At 45.4% G+C, this 20206-nt stretch overlaps 3 protein-coding genes across 5 annotated transcripts in view; 1 reads left to right on the top strand and 2 right to left on the bottom strand.

Moving 5' to 3' along the window:
* The window catches only part of LOC146805175 (uncharacterized), a 66468-nt gene extending 62124 nt beyond the window's left edge, over positions 1 to 4344 (bottom strand). The window contains exon 1 of the mRNA XM_085620663.1: positions 4330 to 4344. Coding sequence (XP_085476789.1) covers positions 4330 to 4344 — 15 coding nt within the window. The remainder of the gene's footprint in view (positions 1 to 4329) is intronic.
* CMSS1 (cms1 ribosomal small subunit homolog) overlaps positions 1 to 20206 on the top strand; it is a 1297886-nt gene that overhangs the window by 1008621 nt on the left and 269059 nt on the right. The window lies entirely within an intron of this gene.
* FILIP1L (filamin A interacting protein 1 like) overlaps positions 1 to 20206 on the bottom strand; it is a 946987-nt gene that overhangs the window by 926323 nt on the left and 458 nt on the right. The window lies entirely within an intron of this gene.

The raw sequence follows: 20206 nt of genomic DNA, 5'->3' as shown, positions 1-20206 counted from the left end.
AAGGGGGTGCTGGGTTTTTGTAGTTCTGTTGCTTATTTCAGTTCCTCCTAATCTATTGCGCCCTCTTTTGGCTTTTGAACCACTTATAATCAGGACCTAAATAGTATCTGTCCAAAACAGTTATACCTGTGATGCGATCTCTTCTAGTAAATAAGACCATAACAGACTGAATAACAAGAAGCGGGTCAGTCTCCCCTCAAATTCCTTGGCTTCATCCTTGACTCAGACCTATCCATCAAAGCTCACATTGCAAGGAAAACACAAAACACATGGTGCCAACGTCCTTTCTCTCCTGCACAAGGGCAAGCTTTACTTCCCTAAAGCATGTTACAGAACCACTGGCCCCCTGTGGATGTTGGCAACACCCTCGCCAGGTTAGGCCTAGACTCATGGACGTCTATTTACCAAAATGCCATGGGTAGCGGAACTGACACAACATGCCCCTTGACCTCTGATTACATCACAGGAAGTTACATCACATAACCTCACCGCTGACAGCATAAAATTAAGTGATGCCATATGACCTTTGCCTCTCATAACCTCACAGGAAGTGACAGCACCAAAATAAAGTACAATATGTTCAGGAATAATAAAATACATAAGTTGCTAGACGAGGTACAAGTCTGTGCTACTTATTAAATATATACTAACATGGCTGCTATCATGTCAGGGATGTAGCCAGCACACACCCAGAGTCAGCCATCATTTGCCAAAGACCCATGCTGTGCTGTCCAATTAGAGTCCTCACTGTCCATTTACTGCCACACATGAATGTAATGTTTATCTTCATACTTTTAACACCTGTGGTGATAAAGTGTCACTCAACGTCAAATGTAAGATTTTGTAACATCACACACAGGTGCTGTAGAAACATGAAAATGTCACACAATCACAGTGAAAACTTGGCAGCTATTGTGGCGCTGAAGAAGTAACATAAACATACACTGGTGTAAAGCTACCCTGCCAAGTGCCATACATCTTGGGTTGGCCTAATACGCCCACATCATCACAAGGACTGAAGAGTGTCATGCAGTTCCCACTGTGTAAACAAATCTCTGTGTCTTACATGTATTTCTTTCTCCCCACCTATTAGTGCCACACTTCATTATAAACAGAGTAATGATACATCATGGCTGCTCGGACTCAAGTCTTACGTCATGTCCTATTTATGACAGGATTCAGTGCATTTCGTCTGATGCTTAACTCTAATTTGAACAGCGACCGTGTGTGAGAAGTTGGCCTGGTTGATGTCCACTAATTAAAGTGGGCACCTTGCACCAGTCCAAATAACCCTTATGGTGATTTAAGAGGTCAAAGATAACCTTAGAAAGCTATCCAAGTGGTAGTTGTGGAAAGCAGCCTTCCGGTTTTGTCTTGAAGGAATGTTAAGCAGCTTGTTTTACCAGAATGTAACCTTAATGTATTGGTTAAATGAAAGGAGAACCACACAGTAGTTATAAAAATATGTATTTATTATTATAACACACCTTAAATACTTCACAGTATCTGCTACACGCAGATAAACACAAAGCACACAATACTGTAGCACAGAAACAAATGTAAGTAGCACTAATACACAGTGGGCTCCAGGGGGAGACCAAACCATATACTAAAATAGTGGTATAAAATCACGACTCAAGCCAAGACAGTGTCTAGAGGTTGTAGAATCGCTGGGACCCCAACGAACCACCCAAAATGAGTAAGTAGGGACCTCACGGAGGACGGGTGCAGTGTGAGAACACGACCGCATGCTACGTACAATTCAATGGGAGAATCGCGGTTGCAGTTTGTGTTTAAGGACCCTTCCCAGTGGATTACGAAGAAACCGTTTAGAACATAGAAGGTTGGGAGCCACCCCACCCGTGGATACCTTAGTACCAGAGTTACCTATCCCAGGCAAGCAGGGTGCATAGGGTCAAAGTGGCATCGGAAACCACTGTCGTTCTCAATGGGAGTCTTCAAAGAAATGCTGCTGCTGGAAAGAAGAAAAGTGTCCGGTGGAACCCACAGGTGGATTCTTGAAGGAAGGAACCTGAAAGCAGAGGGGACAGAGTCTGGGTCACTCAGGAGTGACCAGGGGCTCGGTAGACAAATGCCCACTGATGTCGGGTGCTTCAGGTGTGAAAATGGAGACCTTGACTCTGCATCCTCGGGGACCAGGAGACGTTGAGGATGACCAGAAGCACGATACGAGCTGTCCCATGAAGTATGTTGAGTGCTGAGGTCGAGGAAGGTCACGGTCTGGCCCAGCAAGGATCAGGAGACTCATCACGGCAAGAGGAGGCAGCGCAGGCCTTGAGCAACCAGGGGAGCCCAAGAAAATCAATGTTGTCCCTCAAATGGACCCACAGACGGGGGTCACAGGAGTCGCGAGGGGACTTCTAGCAGTTTCACAAAGTACCAGCTGGCTGGGCACAGAGTGCTAGGAGGCCGAAGTCCTTTGTACAAAATGTGTGCAGAGGTTGGGGCTATCAATAGCCCAATGCACTTAGTTGGGGAACGTCAACAAGCATATGCAATTGCAAAAGTACGCAGTGCACAGGGGTTCGGGTTATGTGGTCCCCACGAGGGATACTGGCCTCAAACTTGGTGAGTGTGCAGCTCCACCTCAAGGAACATAGGAACCCACGTCTTGTGTTGCTGGAGCCTTCGGAGTCCACAGGAGTTCAAGATCAGCAGACCTGTCAGTTGTGTTACGGTGCCTGCGAATGCAGGGGAGTGACTCCTTCACCCCAAGGGAGATTCTTCAGTTGTCTTTGATGCTCCACAGGTCCTACACAGAGCCTGTATGGCGCACGGGCACAGACAATGCTTTGGACGGAGAGGGAGACGAAGTCGGGCCCAGTCGAAGTCAAGCAAAGTCCAGAGTGGCCAGACGGTCGAAGATCAGTGGTTTCTTGATCAGAATCTTGTCCACGCCGAATCTAGGGTCCTACAGCTAGGTAAGCCCTGTTGTACCCACGGGAGAGCGTTGGACAGATTCAGGGGACCATCCCAAGGGAGGGTCAGGACAGTGGGAAGGATACTCCCATGTCCTTTGTCCAGTTTCATGCCAGAGCAAGAGCCAATGGCTCCCAAGACTGGTTTGAACTGGACTATGCACAGGGACACCAAGTGTGCCCCAGATGCAGACTGTCAGGTACTTTGGAAATGCACCCATCCTGCCCCAATACACTGAATCCTGTCTGGGAGGTGGTCACACCTCCCTGTGACAGGATGCATATTGTTCTGCCTTCCCCTGCTCGAGCTTGGCTCAGCAGCAGGAGAGTAGAAATGTGTCTCTGGTAAGAAGCAACCATTTTGTGCTGTCCGGGGCGAGAAGGCTGGTACTGGAAAGACCAGTGACCCCACGAAGCTTGCTTCAGAAGGTTGGCATCATACCTCCCACACCGGTTACTGGTGTGGAGGTATGATTCCAAGGTGTTTGATACCAAACACGGCATGTTTTGTTGCAGCCGTTTTCGAGATAGCATTTTACGCGAGCATATCATGCACCTCTACCTATATGTCTGGTTGCATCACCGACAACCCAGGAGAATGGTCTCCGAAGGCTGCAGATGGGATCTGCTTATGCAGGGGCACCTTCTCACGTAAAACCCAGCACCCTGCCTTCAGGACTGTCAAGGCCTGCTATAGGGGTGACTTATAAGTTTCAAGTGTAGTGACCTATAGATATAGTAACCTATATCTAAAGTAAGTGGTGCATGCACCATCTTACACAGGCTGCAATGGCAGGCCTGTAGTGGCCTCTCATGTGTGACATAATACATTCTTCAGGCCATGGGAGGCCTCTGGGGTACCTATGCCCTGGCTACATGTGTACCATATACTAGGGACTGACAAGGGTACCCCAGGTTCCAATCTGGATTGTACCTAAGTACATGCATAACATTTGAAGGAGAAAGCAGATAGACTGGGGTCCTGATTAGGAGGATCTCAGTCAGACTAGTCAAAAACAGTGTAACATCAAGCAAAAAGCGGGGGTAACCATAAGAAGCAGATCCTACTTTCCTACACCGTGCAGTCTGTCTCATCCTCCTGGCGATGAATACGTGATAATTGTTTAAAAATGGCCCATCCCCACAAGTGTGGTGCTTTTTAGCCACCATCAAGGGATGGGACAGTCATAGGAGGAAATGGCTAGGTAAGAGTTGACCATCTGCCTAATAACCTAGGCGATTCTTCGCTTTCTGAGAAGTATGGCCAGTGGAGTGAGTTGGCAAATGGCACTGCCAGACCACCATATGCAAAGGCCCTGCAAAGTAAGAAAAGGAGCTGTGTGGGCAGGCAGGACCTCCAGTAGACTAGCAACTGATAGCCACAACTCACCTCGAACTTCACCATCTTCTACACAACACTCAATCAGGATTCGGAAAGAACCACAGCACTCATCATGGCCACTGATGATATTCAAATCATCCTGGATCAAGGAGAAACAGCAGCCCTCATCCTGCTCGACCTCTCTGTGACCTTCGACACTATTTCCCACAACACCCTCACCGGAAAATTCCACAAGATTGGCATACTAGGATCCACTCTCACATGGATTTGTTCCATCCTCACAGGAACAACCCAAAGGGTTAGGCTGCACCCTTCACATCAGAGACCAAGAAACCGATATGCGGATTTCCACACAGATCATCTCTCAAGCCCACCCTTTTCAACAAATACATGACACCGCTCTCCAACGTCATCAGATCACAAGACATCACCGCAATCTCTTTGCCTTTGACACCAAACTCATCCTCTCCCTGACGGAGAAGACAACAATCTCCAGAACCAACTTCAACAACTAGATGACGATGGTAGCAGACTGGATGCGAACCAACTGCCTGAAGCACAACTCCGAAAAGTACTGCTCTTCGGCAACAAGATCTCCCCATGGGATTCCACCTGGTGTCCATCAGAGCTAGGATTGACACCCACCCCTACAGACCACGCAACTAATCCAAGCTCCATCCTAGACGACGAGCTCAACATGACAGCTCAAGTCAATGCTATGTGCACCTCGTGCTTCCACATCCTATGCGTGCTGCAAAAGATCTTCAAATTGTTGCCTTAGAACACCATACGGACTGTCACGCAAGCACTCATCACCAGTAGGCTGGACTACAGCAACACTTTCTTTGCCAGACTCTCGAACCCCTCCTACACAGACTCCAGACCATCCAGAACACCACAGCAAGACTCATACTCAACCTCCCAGGTCACACCCACATCACACCGCACCTCAGGAAGCTTTAGTGGCTCCCCTTTCACAAGCGCAGCCAATTCAAACTTCTCACACATACAAATCCACATACACTTTTACCAACCCACCAGACACCTATTTTCTGCCTCACTTTCATACACTCCATGCTTTCGCAAAAGCAAAGCCGGAGGTCGCTCATTCTCCTATATCTCACTGGAGGTATGGAATAACCTCCCTCAACACATAAGAGCCTCCTCCTCACTTCTTGAGTTACACAAGAAGCTGAAGACCTGTCTCTTCATATAAGCCTCTTGGGGACCACACACTTGCCCAAGCGCCTAGATACCCTCTTGGTTGATTAGTGCGCTATACAAATCCACATAACATAACTATCACTATTGGCCTGGCCCCATATTACTAGTGATGTGTTGCCCTCCAACACATGTAATTTGCTGTTCGGGGCTCTCACAGACTTTATAAGGCAGTGTAGCCTGGCAGTAACTGGAAAGCCATGGACAGAACTGCAAGTGACTATGATTCACAGTACTGACCAAGTGTTCTGCAACGCCTGACTCTTCACCCTGACAAGTAGGTTCCTTTGACCCCGAGGTGGCTGTTAGTCCATTCATCCACATGGATCCAGCAACATGAACTAGCAAAGACAGCAAGGCATGCCACCAAACATTTCACAGTGATTGCCACACTGTGTGAGTGCACCAGTGAAGCAACACCACTAGACTGTTGTCTATTACTTATCTACCATCCCAGAGAAATAGATCCTTTTACAGCACTTATAAATTATTAAGCATATTAATGCCTGCAGTCTGGTCTGCTAACTGGTTATAATAACATCTACAGTGCACTAAGAATTATACAACGTTAACACCCCTCTAAAGCACTTTAAAGTTTAACGGACTTTCCATTTGAAAACATAAAACAGAATGGGCCAGATGTGTAGAAAATCCATTCAAAAAAAGTGGTTGCAAATTACTCACCAACTCTTTGTGAATGGAATGGAATGTGCTAATAGGTCAGCGTGTACAATTCCCATTTGGAGTCCTAATCCGACCTACCTCATTACTAGTCATGATTACGTAGAGACTCACTGCAATTCGTGCCTATCACAGGGATAATGGCCTGCTGTGGTCAGCAAACCACCATGACTGTAATCGCTAGGCGTGGCTCCTCCGCAGTGGCGGAGGAGCACCGCCCCAAGCTAAAAATGAAAAATAAAATGATAATAAAAATATTTTATTATCATTTTATTTTTTGCCTGCCTGATCGCTGCTTACACGAGTATTCAGCGGGGTGGGGCCAGGCAATCCCCTGTGACAGGCATGGCAGGGGGAGTGGTGGTTGGCACTTTTGAGAGCGCATGACGGTTTGGTCAGCCGTCCTAAACCGCCCAAACCATCGTGTGCACTGAGGTTTCGCCAACCCGGCTGTGTTGCACAGTCAAGTTGGAGAAACACCACAGACTCTCAGTTACTGTCTAAGCGGTAAACTAGGCCGCTCAGACCAGTCCCAGTGCTTCTCATGCTGGGAAGAGTATTCCTTGCATGGGAGAAGTGCTGGGATTGGCATCTTGGAGCCTGCGCTGTGTGCAACTGGAGTAGACGATCGTCAGAGAGGAGCGAAGCGGCATCCATCTGAACGGCAGGTAAGTGCAATTTTATTTATTTTAATTATGTTCCATTGCCCCCCACCCCAGCACTAACGAATGCCAGAAGCCACCATTGGTAATCACTTGTTAAATATTTTATTTTTAATGCAGTCTGCTTTACATAAAGAAAACTGGGCCACATTTAACAAACAAGCATTTACAATGCAATGGTCTCGGCATTGTTAAAGTTAGAGCTATTGGCATTACTTATTACATTATTTTTGTTTATGTTTTTGTTTTTAAAACATTTAAAGAAACGGCATTGTTATTTACAATGTCAATAGCTTAATATCTCTCAAATGCGAGACCTATTGCATTTGCACCCACACACAAAGCCACCCACACACACTGAGCCACCTACACAGAACTATTCATATAGAGCAACCCACACACAAATAGAGCCACCCACACAGAGCCACCCACACACAGACAGAGCCACCCACGCTTAGAGCCACCTACAAAAAAGCCACCCACACAGAGCCACACACACAGAGGCACACACATACACACACACACACACACACAGAGCCTCCCACACACACAGAGCCTCCCACACTTACACAGAGCCACACACACAAAGCTACACACACACAAAGCCACACACACAGAGCCACACATACATACACAGAGCCACATACACACACAGCCACGCACACACACATACAGAACCACACACACATACAGAACCACACACACACACATAGATCTAGACACATACACATTGATCTTGGGAGCCAAAGCAGAAGTGGCACCGTTGTTTCTAGATCTTTGCATTTATCACTAAAAATTAAGTTGGCAGGTCTGCACCACAAACATTTCAATCTCACCTTCTCCAAGGTCATACCTGGCTGTTTAAAGCCCTGTATCTCCTTCTGCCAGAACCACATGTGGCATCACCACCTCCGCCAATCAAAGGAGGAGCCTAGGTCGTGGCTACAGCCAGTCCTTGACTATATACCTCACGGTGACATATAAACGCTTCACAAAACCTCTAACCAAAATGTATAGGTTATAAACCCACGCCCCCCAACCCCCCACCAAACACGCTAGAGGTCAAGTGACATAAGATCGCGGAATCCACAGATATTTCCTAATTACGAGAGATCTTTTTGGGAGTTCAACACTCAGTTGTCAGATCACGTTATTGTTCAGAGTAATAATAACGTCTGTATATAGTGTCAGAAGTCAGAAGGTAACATTTTGACCGAGGCCTAACGCGAGGGTTATCCGAGCAGGGCTCCATCGCAGTCGGCCTGAAACATTGACTTTGTCCCGGTCAAGCGCGACCAGATGTCACAGGGTGGCTCAAAAGTGCTATACAGTATTTATTCGTTAAACATTCTTATCTATGGATCCCTACATTGGATTTTTGTTGTTTAAGTGTCATTTTAAAGAGAAAAATATTTCCTTGGTTTATAAAATGGTGTTGGATTTTTATTGTGTGTTGGGCCTTAATTATTTACTGAATTTGTGTTTTTAAATGCTTAAGCCTGCCTGCTTGCAGACAAGCTACAGAGGGTTGAGCATGGTAATAATGTAGAGACCTATACTGATCCCTAGACCGTGTTAGTCGCCTTATTGCCAGTGGTAGATGCATATTTACCACAACTAATAACCCACTTGCAACAGCTACTTTGTGTGAATCTAGGGCAATTTTGAATAAAAGAGTTGTGCACTTAAAAGTAAGCCCTGATTGCACATTTTGCACCGATTTGCATCATTTTTGTAACACAAAACCAGCACAAAATGTTTGTGAATCGTGGACAAACACCAAACTATCTCATAACCAGGGATGACTTGGCAGATATGCTAATGTTTAAAAATAACAGCTTATAGCGTGACCGGGGCAGGCACGAATCTCTGAATTCCAAAGCGGAATTGGATTAACGAGGGGAAGGAGTTTACATGCACTCTCGCCTCTTTCCCTTCTTTGGTGCTCTGCGCGGAGTCTGAGGAGCGCAGTAGATACAAGAGTAATGGCCGGTGGGTAACCTCTTCCCAGGCGGCAGCATCCCCTGGGAGCATAATTTGGTCATTTGCGACTTTGTATTCAGCGCAGATCACCGTAACTACAATGGATCTGCGTCCATTAACTTGTCATCGATGTTCGCACCACGGACCAACCACTAGAAAAACATTTGCACCATGTTCCATACCGGATGCACTGCCCCTCTTTGTGCCGCTGCGCACCTTCACATTGTGCGCCGGTTGCGCACAGGGACCACGTCCTATAATGGTTTATGCGCTGCTCCCCAGGGCAGATGCGAGCTCGCCGCGGCTGCTCGGGTGGTGGTGCTTTAGAGAAAGCAGCAAATCTCCTTTGGCACTGGAGGTGTCCCGCCGCGAGGGGGGTCCAGTGAGTGACTTCACCTCCTCTTGTGGGATGGGTGGGAGGTACATGGAATCGCCTGTGCCCCCTTTCAGAGGGCGCACTGACCGTGCGCACCTCTTTGTAGCGCACAGACAGTGCGCTTCCCGATGTCCTCTGCCCCCGTCCATAATGCCGCATAGGCACAGAGGCCGCGTGCCTCCATCACACGGCCGCGCTGCTTTCTGTTAACATCGGTGCCACATGTGCCTCGCCGTAGGCACCAGGTTATAGGGGCCTGACCTCATCAATAATTTTTATTAAGAGCTCCAAGGTCAGGCCAGTACTTTTCACACTGTTTGCTAGAAACACTGTGTGAAAGAGAGTTGTCAGTGTATATATAAAGGAGCAGGAAGGTGTCAGAGAGCAAGGCTGCGATTGGAAGCCACCTTGAGTCTGCAAACGGCTGGGCAGAACAGTAAATAGCGCTGGGCTGCTTGTTTGCTTACGTTGTTTAGGCAGTGGAAAGGCAGCTTCCATTCAAGGGAATCGCCATGAACACCACCGCCATTCTCCGAGGTCAAGCAGAAATGCCTCGGAGAAACGCAGTGTCGTTTTCGGAATCGGGGGCGTGTTTTTCTGTCTCTCCTCCTGCCATTGGCTTGAATGTTTACATTCCAGAGGAGAGAAAGAAAGTAAAAAACACGCCCCCGAATCCGAAAAAGACGGGGCTTAAATGGACAGACGCCCCTCTACTCCAATGGCTGGCCTCCGTTTAGGAAGCCAGCCAATGGAGAAGAGGGGCGGGTTCAAACCCCGTACTAGAAAACGTTAAATCTCGCGAGCGAGACTGCGCAAGCGCAGCCTTCGCTAGCCAAGACCTAAAAAGTTTTCTTGTCTGAAAACTTTGAGAGTATGGAGTGGCCCCTTGTACCACTGTCATTGCCCCACAATTTTTTTTTTTTTTAACATCTCAAGGGAATCTGTTCCCTTTTGCAAATGTGTCACCACTCCAACTTGGGCATCAGTAACTTTTCAATGTTTTGCGCCAAGATTTGGGTGACAAAACATGGCCACATTGCTTTGCGAATTGCATTTTTGAAGGTGCACCGTTTACATGTCCCTCCTAAAAATGATTTGCTATGTTTTTCTAAACCCATTTTGCTATTCGGTAACCACTTATCAACCGCAAAATGAGTTTACTACAAAGCAAAAGGCCATTTTGCATTCACAAACCATGTGATTTAGTAAAGCGTAAGCTTTGCAACCACAACATTTTGTACATCTTACCTCTTGTTCTGTTTAGTCTTACCCCAGAGAAACACCACCAAACATGATATTGTTTGTAAGTGGTGCCATCATGGACATTCTTACATTTGCTTGTAAGTAGATGACAATGCAACACTGCCCACACTCCACTGGGAATCACTGTTACTGCTTGGCCATACAGATTAGTAACAATATGTTATGTATGCTGAATGTGACGCACTTTCAGCACGTTTAGGGTTTCTAAACCTACCATTGATGTAAAAAGAAAAACTACACGACCCAGAAAGCAACATGCTGTTTCGAATTGCATAAAAGGGTGTTGAGGGGCAGGGGCTCATTTGTGAACTTTAACACATTACCAATGTATCACTGCTTAGTTTTACTTGCAGTAAAATGGCACTCTAAGTGTCACCCACAAGGCAATGATATGACACACCTAAACACATTGAAAATATGAACATGTCACATATAAGCAATCTCAAAACCTTGCTGCTATTGTAAATGAAAAAAAATGAAAGCTCCTACCATGACTGTTGGCAGCCCTGTACACAGGTCCAAATAAACAGATGGCCAGCAGCATAGGACTGGCACAGAGTCCTGACAGAAGTCTCGATAACTTCTCTCAATGCTGCCCAGTTCAATCCATAGCTTGCAGGTAAAGTATGTTCCTGCCTGGTGGAGCCTTGGGCCTAGGAGGCCTTGAAGGGTAAGTTGCTAGGCAACGCTTTAGCAAGCCCTTTAGCTGATGGGACAAACTGAAACCTTACCGAGTTTCAAGTGTCCCCAGCAACTGCTGCTGGAATTCCAAAGCTGCTTTTATTTTCCTACGAAATTCCCCTGTGTACTCTGTTCCTGGTGCTGCCTGAGCCCAGGGGTCGCAAGTGCTGTGCCACGGGTCGCAGGGGGCAAGCCAGGAGTAGCATCTGCGACCACTGGCGACCCTAAAATTACGTCCATGCCTAGGCTTGAGCATAGTACGAATGAAGAGCATCTTTTACTCTCCTTTGCACCTCAGTAAGGGACTTAAGTAGTTCAACCACAGATCTCCCAACCTAACTAGCAGCCACCTCACACATGTTCTCCAGGACCTGCTAATTAAGTAAAAAGCAGTAACAAGCAATGACCATCCACCTTGCGGAGAATTTAATATTTCCAGGGGTTAATGTGTTACAAAATGCCAGGACATTACAAAGGTTTGGGCAAGAAGAACTGCAAAAAAAGTTAAAAACGGAAAGAGCCCTTCTTTATCTTCATCCTCCTAATATGGAGTGGTGCACCCCACACATCAGACGTGCTCCATCACGCCCACAATTCAGGAAGGATCATGTATGCATTTAATTAACTGATAATGGCCACCATCACTCTCATTTTCAGGACAGCTAAGAACTCCTCTCTTCCGGCTGGCTATCTACACGATCTTGAATTGTCTCCCATCTTAATTTTTGCACCCCATTTCTCAAACCACAGCGTTGCATTACTTTCAGTAAGGTTTGCTCTATATAGATACCTATACATACTTGGACATGCCAACTTTGCAGCAATTTAGACCCTGGTGCTGTTCATGACACTTTAGATACCGTCCTCTGCTTGAAATGAATGCAGAAATTTGGAGGAAGCTGGCCAAGGAGAATTTAAATCAAGTATTTACAAATATTAGAAACAGTTCACTTTATTTAATTGATGAAGTGGTAAAATTATCCACATAGTACGTAAGAATGTATCAGCTAAGTTGGAAACATATAAGGAAGGTTCAAGATTTGATTGTTTGAGGATGCTGAACTTAGACATGATGCTAAAAAACCTTTATTTTCAAATATATTTATTCACATGCCTCGGCTATTACAGTATGTTGTTCTGTCAATTTTCCCCTTCCAGTGCATCGCCATTGGAAGTGTGTGCCGGAAGTGAGTTGCTAACCATGACACTAATGCACCACTGTTTACATTGTAAGCTTTACTTGAACAGACATGCATGTGCATATATCCTGCTACTTTTGTCATAATTGCGCCAAAGAATCATCAAAAAGACAAGGAGTGTCCGTTAGCAGTGACCTCAGCAACAATAGTCCGGGAACAGAGCCGTCAAGCTTTTCAAGGATGTGTTGTAACCCCATTTTTCTTCGGTGTTAAAAGTTTGTAACTTTCGCAACCTTCTGTCAGCCTTAGTAACGCTTTGGCCCACGAATTTAGAAACCCCAGTGTAACAAGCATGCTGAAGTGTCCTGAAAGCGCAACTATATCAAACATTGGCACTACTCAGCGCACATACACACGTACACTAATTAGTTAAAAATGACAAATGGGGGGGGGGGGAGAGCTGATTATATATATCGGCAAGGCCACGGTTGCATTCTTCATAAAAACCTAACATAAATAAGTGAAAAAAACTCTCTCCCTGTTCTTACCCCCATACCTCCCACCCGATGTACATATCACCGTCTTCATAAGACAGTATAAGGACCAAGCTCACTGTGCAATGTGTCTCACTTTTGAAGGTATCTCCCGTTTCAGTTTCTGAAAGAGTGAGCACTGCAGCAGTGTGTCGCTATAGTAACCGGAAATGCCCAGAGCAGGTGCTTGCAGGCAAATACCTGCGCACAAATACACTAACACACACGCCACCTCAACCTTGTTGAACACCGACACTACTAGCATGCACATCCACCTTTCTAGACCACCACCCCCACTTCAGGTGCTAGGACACAATAGGACACCCCATTTACCACACAGTAGACATGTTACCCTCCATTAACACTCTGGACCCAAGCCCACTGCCAACACCCACAGCCCAGCCATCCACCCCCACAGCCCACCAACCCACATCTAGAACACTTCCTACACCCACATCCCAACCATCCGCCACCACAGCCCACTCATCCATATCTACAACACGCCCACCAACACCCGTAACACCCCTCCCAACTCCACCCACACCTGCCCCAGACTACAAACCCGACAAAACTACATCGCAGGCATCCACACCCATAACACAACCCCTGACCCAACTCGTATCCGTACCAAACCCCAGACTTGAAGAGATCATGATCTCATTAATTCAGATCAAAGCAGAACTACAAGCACTCAATGATCGGATATCGAGAAATCCGTGGTTCACTAGTGCTACAAGACAGTCCAAACTTAGCTGGCCTCTGAACCATTGAACAGTCACTTCGAAACTCAATCCCCCAGATGGAATTCAGTCCCCTCCTGTAATAATTCAACCCGACCAATCAGAAGCACTGATCCGCTTTCGGAGAGCGACTTACTCTCTGTTAAACTCATATGAACCCGCTCCCTTAAACAAGCTCACTCCCGCCTCAATGATGAGCCCTACTATCCCCTCCAACCCTCACAGGACTACTAAACCCATCACTAGAGGCGTTATTAACAACAACCTAAGAAGAATCCCCCTCACTCAGGAACCTACCTCATCCTTCATCACGCCCCGGCTTAAATGCATACTCTTAAACTGTAGATCGGCATCTAGACACGCAGCTGACATAGCTGACCTCATTCTCACACAGGAACCGGACCTGTTACTGTTAACTGAAGATTCCTCCACACCAATCATTGACATATTAGTACCCCCAAACTACGACATCATTAGATTAGACAGAACCGATAAAACAGGGGGAGGTATCGCCTGTATACATCGTAGCAATATTTCAGTAAACAGAGCCATATCCCTTGCATTCCCCTCTTGCGAATACTTATGCCGCGACATCACCAGCAATGGCAAACCATTATGTTCTATTCACACCATCTATCATCCACCAAGTGAGGACCTCGCCTTCACCGAACATTTCATGGATATGGTATCGACGAATATGGGGCGCCGATGCACCCAAATATTCCTTGGAGACTTCAATCTACATTGGAACGATCACAATGACACAGTGGTCAATAGTCTAAAAAACTTCCTAGATGACCTAGATCTAACCCTAATCTGTAACAGCCCTACACACGATAAAGGTTTAATCCTGGATTTAATAATCTCTATAACAGATTCCATTCAGATCGAGTCGATCCAACCCTGTGACTGGTCAGACCATCATATTATTACCTTTTACATCAAGGAAATTGTGAAATTTAACTCTGCGCCATCCACAAGACCTAAAATATGGAAAAGAAACCTGAAAAAAATCAACCCTAACATTTTGCCATCCCCCAGTTACAACCTACTTCGACCCCCTGCAGTCTCTTCCGAAGTACTCGATCTCACCAATCATTACCACTACGCCATGACTTTGATAATAAATGAGGTCGCACCTCTTCAACTAAACAGACTCTCCATAAAAGACTATAAGCCCTGGTACAACGGAATACTTAATGAGGACAGACGTTCGCTCAGAACATCTGAACGAACCTGGAGATCTGTTCCATCTGCCAACCACCAAGATCCTTAGGACAAAGAGAAATGCATATTACCGAAAGATCAAGTGCACCAAGGCTGACTTCTTCAGCCTCCAACTAGACCAAGCAAGAAACCGCCCCCAAAAACTTTTTGAATTAATCAAAACCCAATGCAAGGATGCACCACAACGTCCACAAGACTTATCATGCCCGCAACTAAACTGTGAAGAATTCTCCTTCTTCTTCACCCAGAAGACTGACACCATCAAAAAGGACCTCCTAATTGATCTAACCCTACACGTGGGACCGCATACAAAAAAAACCCAGCATTTCCAATTGCATCATACCAAATCCCTTCAAAGCTTGATCTAAAAAATGACGCAGCCTGGTCTTCCTTTACCACCTATTCTGACGAAACCGTAGGCAAAATACTAAGTGCCCTGAACCCTGCCAACCACTTCACCGATCCTCTCCCCGCTAATGCTGTCAAAGACCTTACTCCTCTGCTTCTGCCTCTCTGGACCAAGATCATAAACAGCTCACTTCAACAAGGTTGCATCCCAGACACCCTCAAAGCTGGCCAGGTGTCACCCATTCTAAAGAAGCCCACGGCCGACCCTACGGACCTAAACAACTATCGCCCAATTTCCAACATTCCTACCTTGGCCAAACTATTGGAAAAATGTGTTCAGCTACAATTGACGAGGCATATTGATCACTTTGACCTCCTTAACAAACACCAATCAGGCTTCCGAGCAGGTCATAGCACCGAATCGGCCATGACACACATAATTGACGATGCGTTACAAATCCTTGATCAAAATGGATCCTGCTTACTCATCCTACTAGACCTCTCCTCAGCCTTTGATACGGTCAAACACGAGAACCTGTTAGACCTCCTGGAACATAGAATGGAATTGTCAGGAGAAGTGCTAAACTGGTTTACCTCATTTCTCCATAATCCGACACAACAATTCAAGGTCAATAACCCCTTGTCCAAACCCGTCCCAGTAACTCTGGGAGTCCCACAAGGGTCTTCACTATCCCTGACATTGTTTAACCCCTTCATGGAACCACTCACCGAAATTCTACACGTATCTAACGTACAATATCACATGTACGCCGACGACACACAACTATACCTTAAGATCCACACCTTAGAAGACATCATATTGCTTAATACAACGCTTAGGAACACCCAAACTTGGCTAGCAGAAAACCATCTCAAATTGAATGCCCTAAAAACCGAATTCCTTCTAATAGCTCCACCCGCCCAAGTCTCCATAATGCAAGTTTGGATTAAACATCTTACGGCACTCAAAGATCAACCTACCATCGTGGACTCAGCGAAATCACTAGGAATTACTCTTGACAGTAACCTCAATATGCAAAAACACATCAGCAATGCTACAAAGGGAGCAAACTTCCAGATAAACACGCTAAGGAAACTTAAACTTTTCCTACCATTCAACGACTTCAAGCAGGCAGTACAAGCTCTAGTTATACCTAGACTGGAATACGGTAGTATCTCTCTTTGTGGCCTACCCAAAGCATCAACTGCACCGTTAAGAGCTTCTATCAATGCTGCAGCGAGACTCATCACTGGCTCTAAAAGAAGTTCCCACATCTCCCCGGATCTACAATCCTTGAACTGGCTACCTCTGGAAGCCAGAATTCATCTGAAAATAGCATGTATTACGCACAAAGCCATGCATCACAATGCACCCAGCTATCTGGCACAGAAACTGACGATCTCTGGTGGGATCAGATCTTCAAGAAGTGCGGATAACCTACTACTGAAACCACAAAGGTTCCATAAGAAGAAAACATATAACCGATCCTTCTCTGGGATGGTGCCCAGAATCTGGAATGCCTTACCTCCAGAAACCAGACTTAACCCCTCTACTGATTCTTTCAAAAAGGATCGATCCTCATGGCCAAATTCACTTGAGTATGGACTATAGATATCTGGAGTCCAATCGCACCCATGCCCCTATCTATATTGGGATAGTGGACCATCTAAGCAACCTAGACATTATATCTTCCCGCTGTCTAACACAACAGGATAGTTTTTGCATTTCTCCTGACTGCTTTGCTTCTACAAGAGGCTTTGTATATGTGCTTTGTTTGACATCTATTTGTTGTATAGTAACTGTATTGACTGTATAGCGCTCTGATATCCGTTTAGGATCTTGTTCGCACTCTATAAAACTTTCAAAATAAATAAATAAAATCATGAATAGCCCAATATTGGGCTAGAACTACTAAATGGCTGTTGGCGTCTTTGTTGGAATGCTGACTTGTATTGGGATTACCGTACTATCTCTCTAATGGATATTTACAGCAGCAAAGATATTCAGAGCGTTCAACGCATGCCACCATTTGTGAGTGAGGGCTCGTGCTTCTGATGATCTGACGGGTCCAGGGAGTGTGGTCACCTGGAACACTTCTTTGTACGGAAACAGCACGCCTTAATAGTTTTCAAGCCTTAAAAAACACAGGCCGGAAGGTTTTGAGGACAACTGAGACCCCACAGCCTGCCCTTAATGGGCAACACTATCCATAGAGAATCCGTAGAGATCCAAGTCATGTGAACTGTAACACCACACCAGGTTAACACTTTGAACACGGGGCGAATCTTGGAAGGTGCTCATACTTTGTTGTATTTGTGATTTCAGCTTTCCCCAAATTTCCAATATCCAAACTAAGACCTGTTACTCTTAAAGGTATAGAGAGTTATTTTTGTGTGCTGTATTATGATGGCATAATTTATTCCAATTCCAAACCTAGTTCAACTTGATGGAGTAAATCTTCATTGCTCGTCCTTGCTATCATTGGAGAGTCTAGTGTATGAAGAATGTAAGCGGTAACTGAAGTGCAGTAGTAATTGAGGCCTGTGGCAAGGGCAAATTATAATAGCCACCATGAATATGAATAAGTAACAACTGAATGCCCAGCCATGTACCAAAAAGGTGGTACGGTGTGTGACACTTATAAACTTGGCACGGCTGAATCAAGTGTTCTGTGTAAAGCCCCTTTGGGTCAGGTGGCAAAAACACCATGAGACAACAGAAAGTCATTTCTGTGCGTCTTAGTGTTGTCTTGCCGCACGTCTGGATAGGATATGCATTTTATTTTTTTAATTTAGAGCATTTTATATTGTTTGAAATTTACGATATAAATAATGTTATTTTCCCATAGGCTTGCCCCACTTTCGCTTTTCATCATTAATATATCTAACACACTTCCTGATGTGACATTGCGCCAACATTAAGGCTGTGAATCAAGTGAGTGATATGAGAGCCTTTACGTCACTAATCCATATGTAAAGTGAGAGGACAGTGGATAAAATTGATTTTCTTTCCAAAAAGAAAAGTTGTATGGAAGAAGATACGCCAGAAATGTAAAGGCACTCGCTCGTCTTGCTCCCACACTGAATGGCAATTCATGGTACACAGCATGTATAGCAAAGAAAGTAGCTAGAAAAATAAAGGTTAGTGATGACCGCTTCAACAGCCAACCGCAGATGAGCAACAAATACCGGAAGTGATTATGCTCTCAAATTCTTGACCTTAGATGACTATTGACCTGATTGGTAGTACATAGCACAGTGAAGTAGTAATGGGAAGTGGCAAGTGCGTGCCAGACCTGTGCTCAGTATGCCTGACTCCTGCCTTGTAATATCTGTTGAGGGCACTTCTGCCTTTCTAAGCATAGTGGTCCATGCTGGGGTAGGGAAAACTGCTTAGTGGCAAGTTCGCTACTAGGGTAATGGGCTTGATGTCTCAAGCAATCAATCCAGCTTTGCATTGTCTTGCTGTGTCATTTTACCTATTTCTCTCTCGCAATCTCATGTTCCAATCCATTTTCTCTTGCAAACAGCCTACAATAGCAGAACCAGGGAATGAGGCGGTCCTTCAGATTACGCCTCGAGGATTTTGAGACGCAGGACATTGTGCGTATCATCAAAGCTGTGTATTCAGTGAGGCACATGGATCCATTTAGAATCCTCTTTATTTAGTGTGCTCAAATGGACAGCAACTAAAAGTTAGTTATCCAGCAGACGTCCAACGGGCAAACGCAAACAGCAAGAGCGCATTTCTGATTCTTACTGCTAGCAAGTGAATGCAGGAGGGAGCGTTAGCCAGGTAACAATCGTCATGGGAACAGATTCTTATTACCTTATCTGCAGATTCCTGTGATCTGATCTGCAGCCTTCCAGGTAACTGGTCTCCTAGATCCTGGTGCCCTGCAACTGCACGCATGTGACATTCACTCTGTGGCCATTCTGATGAACACGTTGCTATATGAAATGCCTTGGGTATGTGTTGTGTTACGATAACCCTGCACATTCAGTGACACAGTATAGCTGTTTTCTTGATGCCTGTCTAGCACCAGTTGTGTTGTGCACTCACCACTAGAAGCAACTTTTCATACCCTTTGGACTCCAGTGCTACACACACATGCATGAGCACGTTACACCCAGGCCCCTGTTCACCCTGCTTTCCACACCTGTAAGAAATCTGTATGGTCACATGTTGTTGTGTAATGCACGTAGGGCAAGATGTATCAACAGAATGGACCAAATTGTGAACTAACTTTTCGCGAGCACTCTTTAATTTTGCAAGGCGATGGCATTGCGAAATATCTAGTTGAGGTGGCCGCAGAACTACCTGTGTAATGAATATTGACTAGATAGGTTGCTATTTGCGACCGCCTGTGATTGGCTACAAATAGAGCAGACTGATATCCCTTTGTTTGCATTCCAAAACTGAAAGCTTTTGTTTTTTGTTTTTGTTTTATAAAGAAGCCCGTGTATTTCAAACTGAAATGTCTTTCTCTTTTAAATGTTGAAAGTAGGATAGTTACACGTTCTGACAGACTGAATTTTGGAACCAACGTAATGTCATATAGTAATTCTGTATGAACAAGTCATTTTCAAAACAATTTTCTTTATAGACACAATTTGTCTGTAGGCATGCTTTCGATCGCAAATGCATCATGTATTACCTGTAAATACGACTTTGTGTTACAAGTGCACCTAAAGTTTGCACAGGTACAAAGCAATTTACCCCTGACATTTGAAGCAACCAACTGGTGTAAAAATTGCCATTTTGAACCGGTCGATAGGTGCGAATGTGATTGTTGCACGTCTAGTTGGAGTAGGTGATGGTGGAAAATTGCTTGCGACTAGTACAACGTTATGGAGTCTAGCCCATGGTTTGCACCTTTAAAAGGTGTCTCCTTTTGTAGTGCTATTCGTTTGTGTGGGGCACTTGGTCTGTGACTGCCCAGGGTAGAAGGCGAGTCATTGGCACACCTGCAGGGAAGACGTGCAATTGTGATGACTCCTTTTTTATCTGGAATGTAGTCGACAGCACGTGGCACGTGCAGTGTGGGAACACCAAGCAGCACTGCAGCAG

This window comes from Triturus cristatus, chromosome 8 (assembly GCF_964204655.1).
Source record: "Triturus cristatus chromosome 8, aTriCri1.1, whole genome shotgun sequence".
NCBI lineage: Eukaryota > Metazoa > Chordata > Amphibia > Caudata > Salamandridae > Triturus > Triturus cristatus.
Note: the sequence above shows the minus strand (reverse complement) of the source record. Positions and strands in the feature narration are given on the sequence as shown.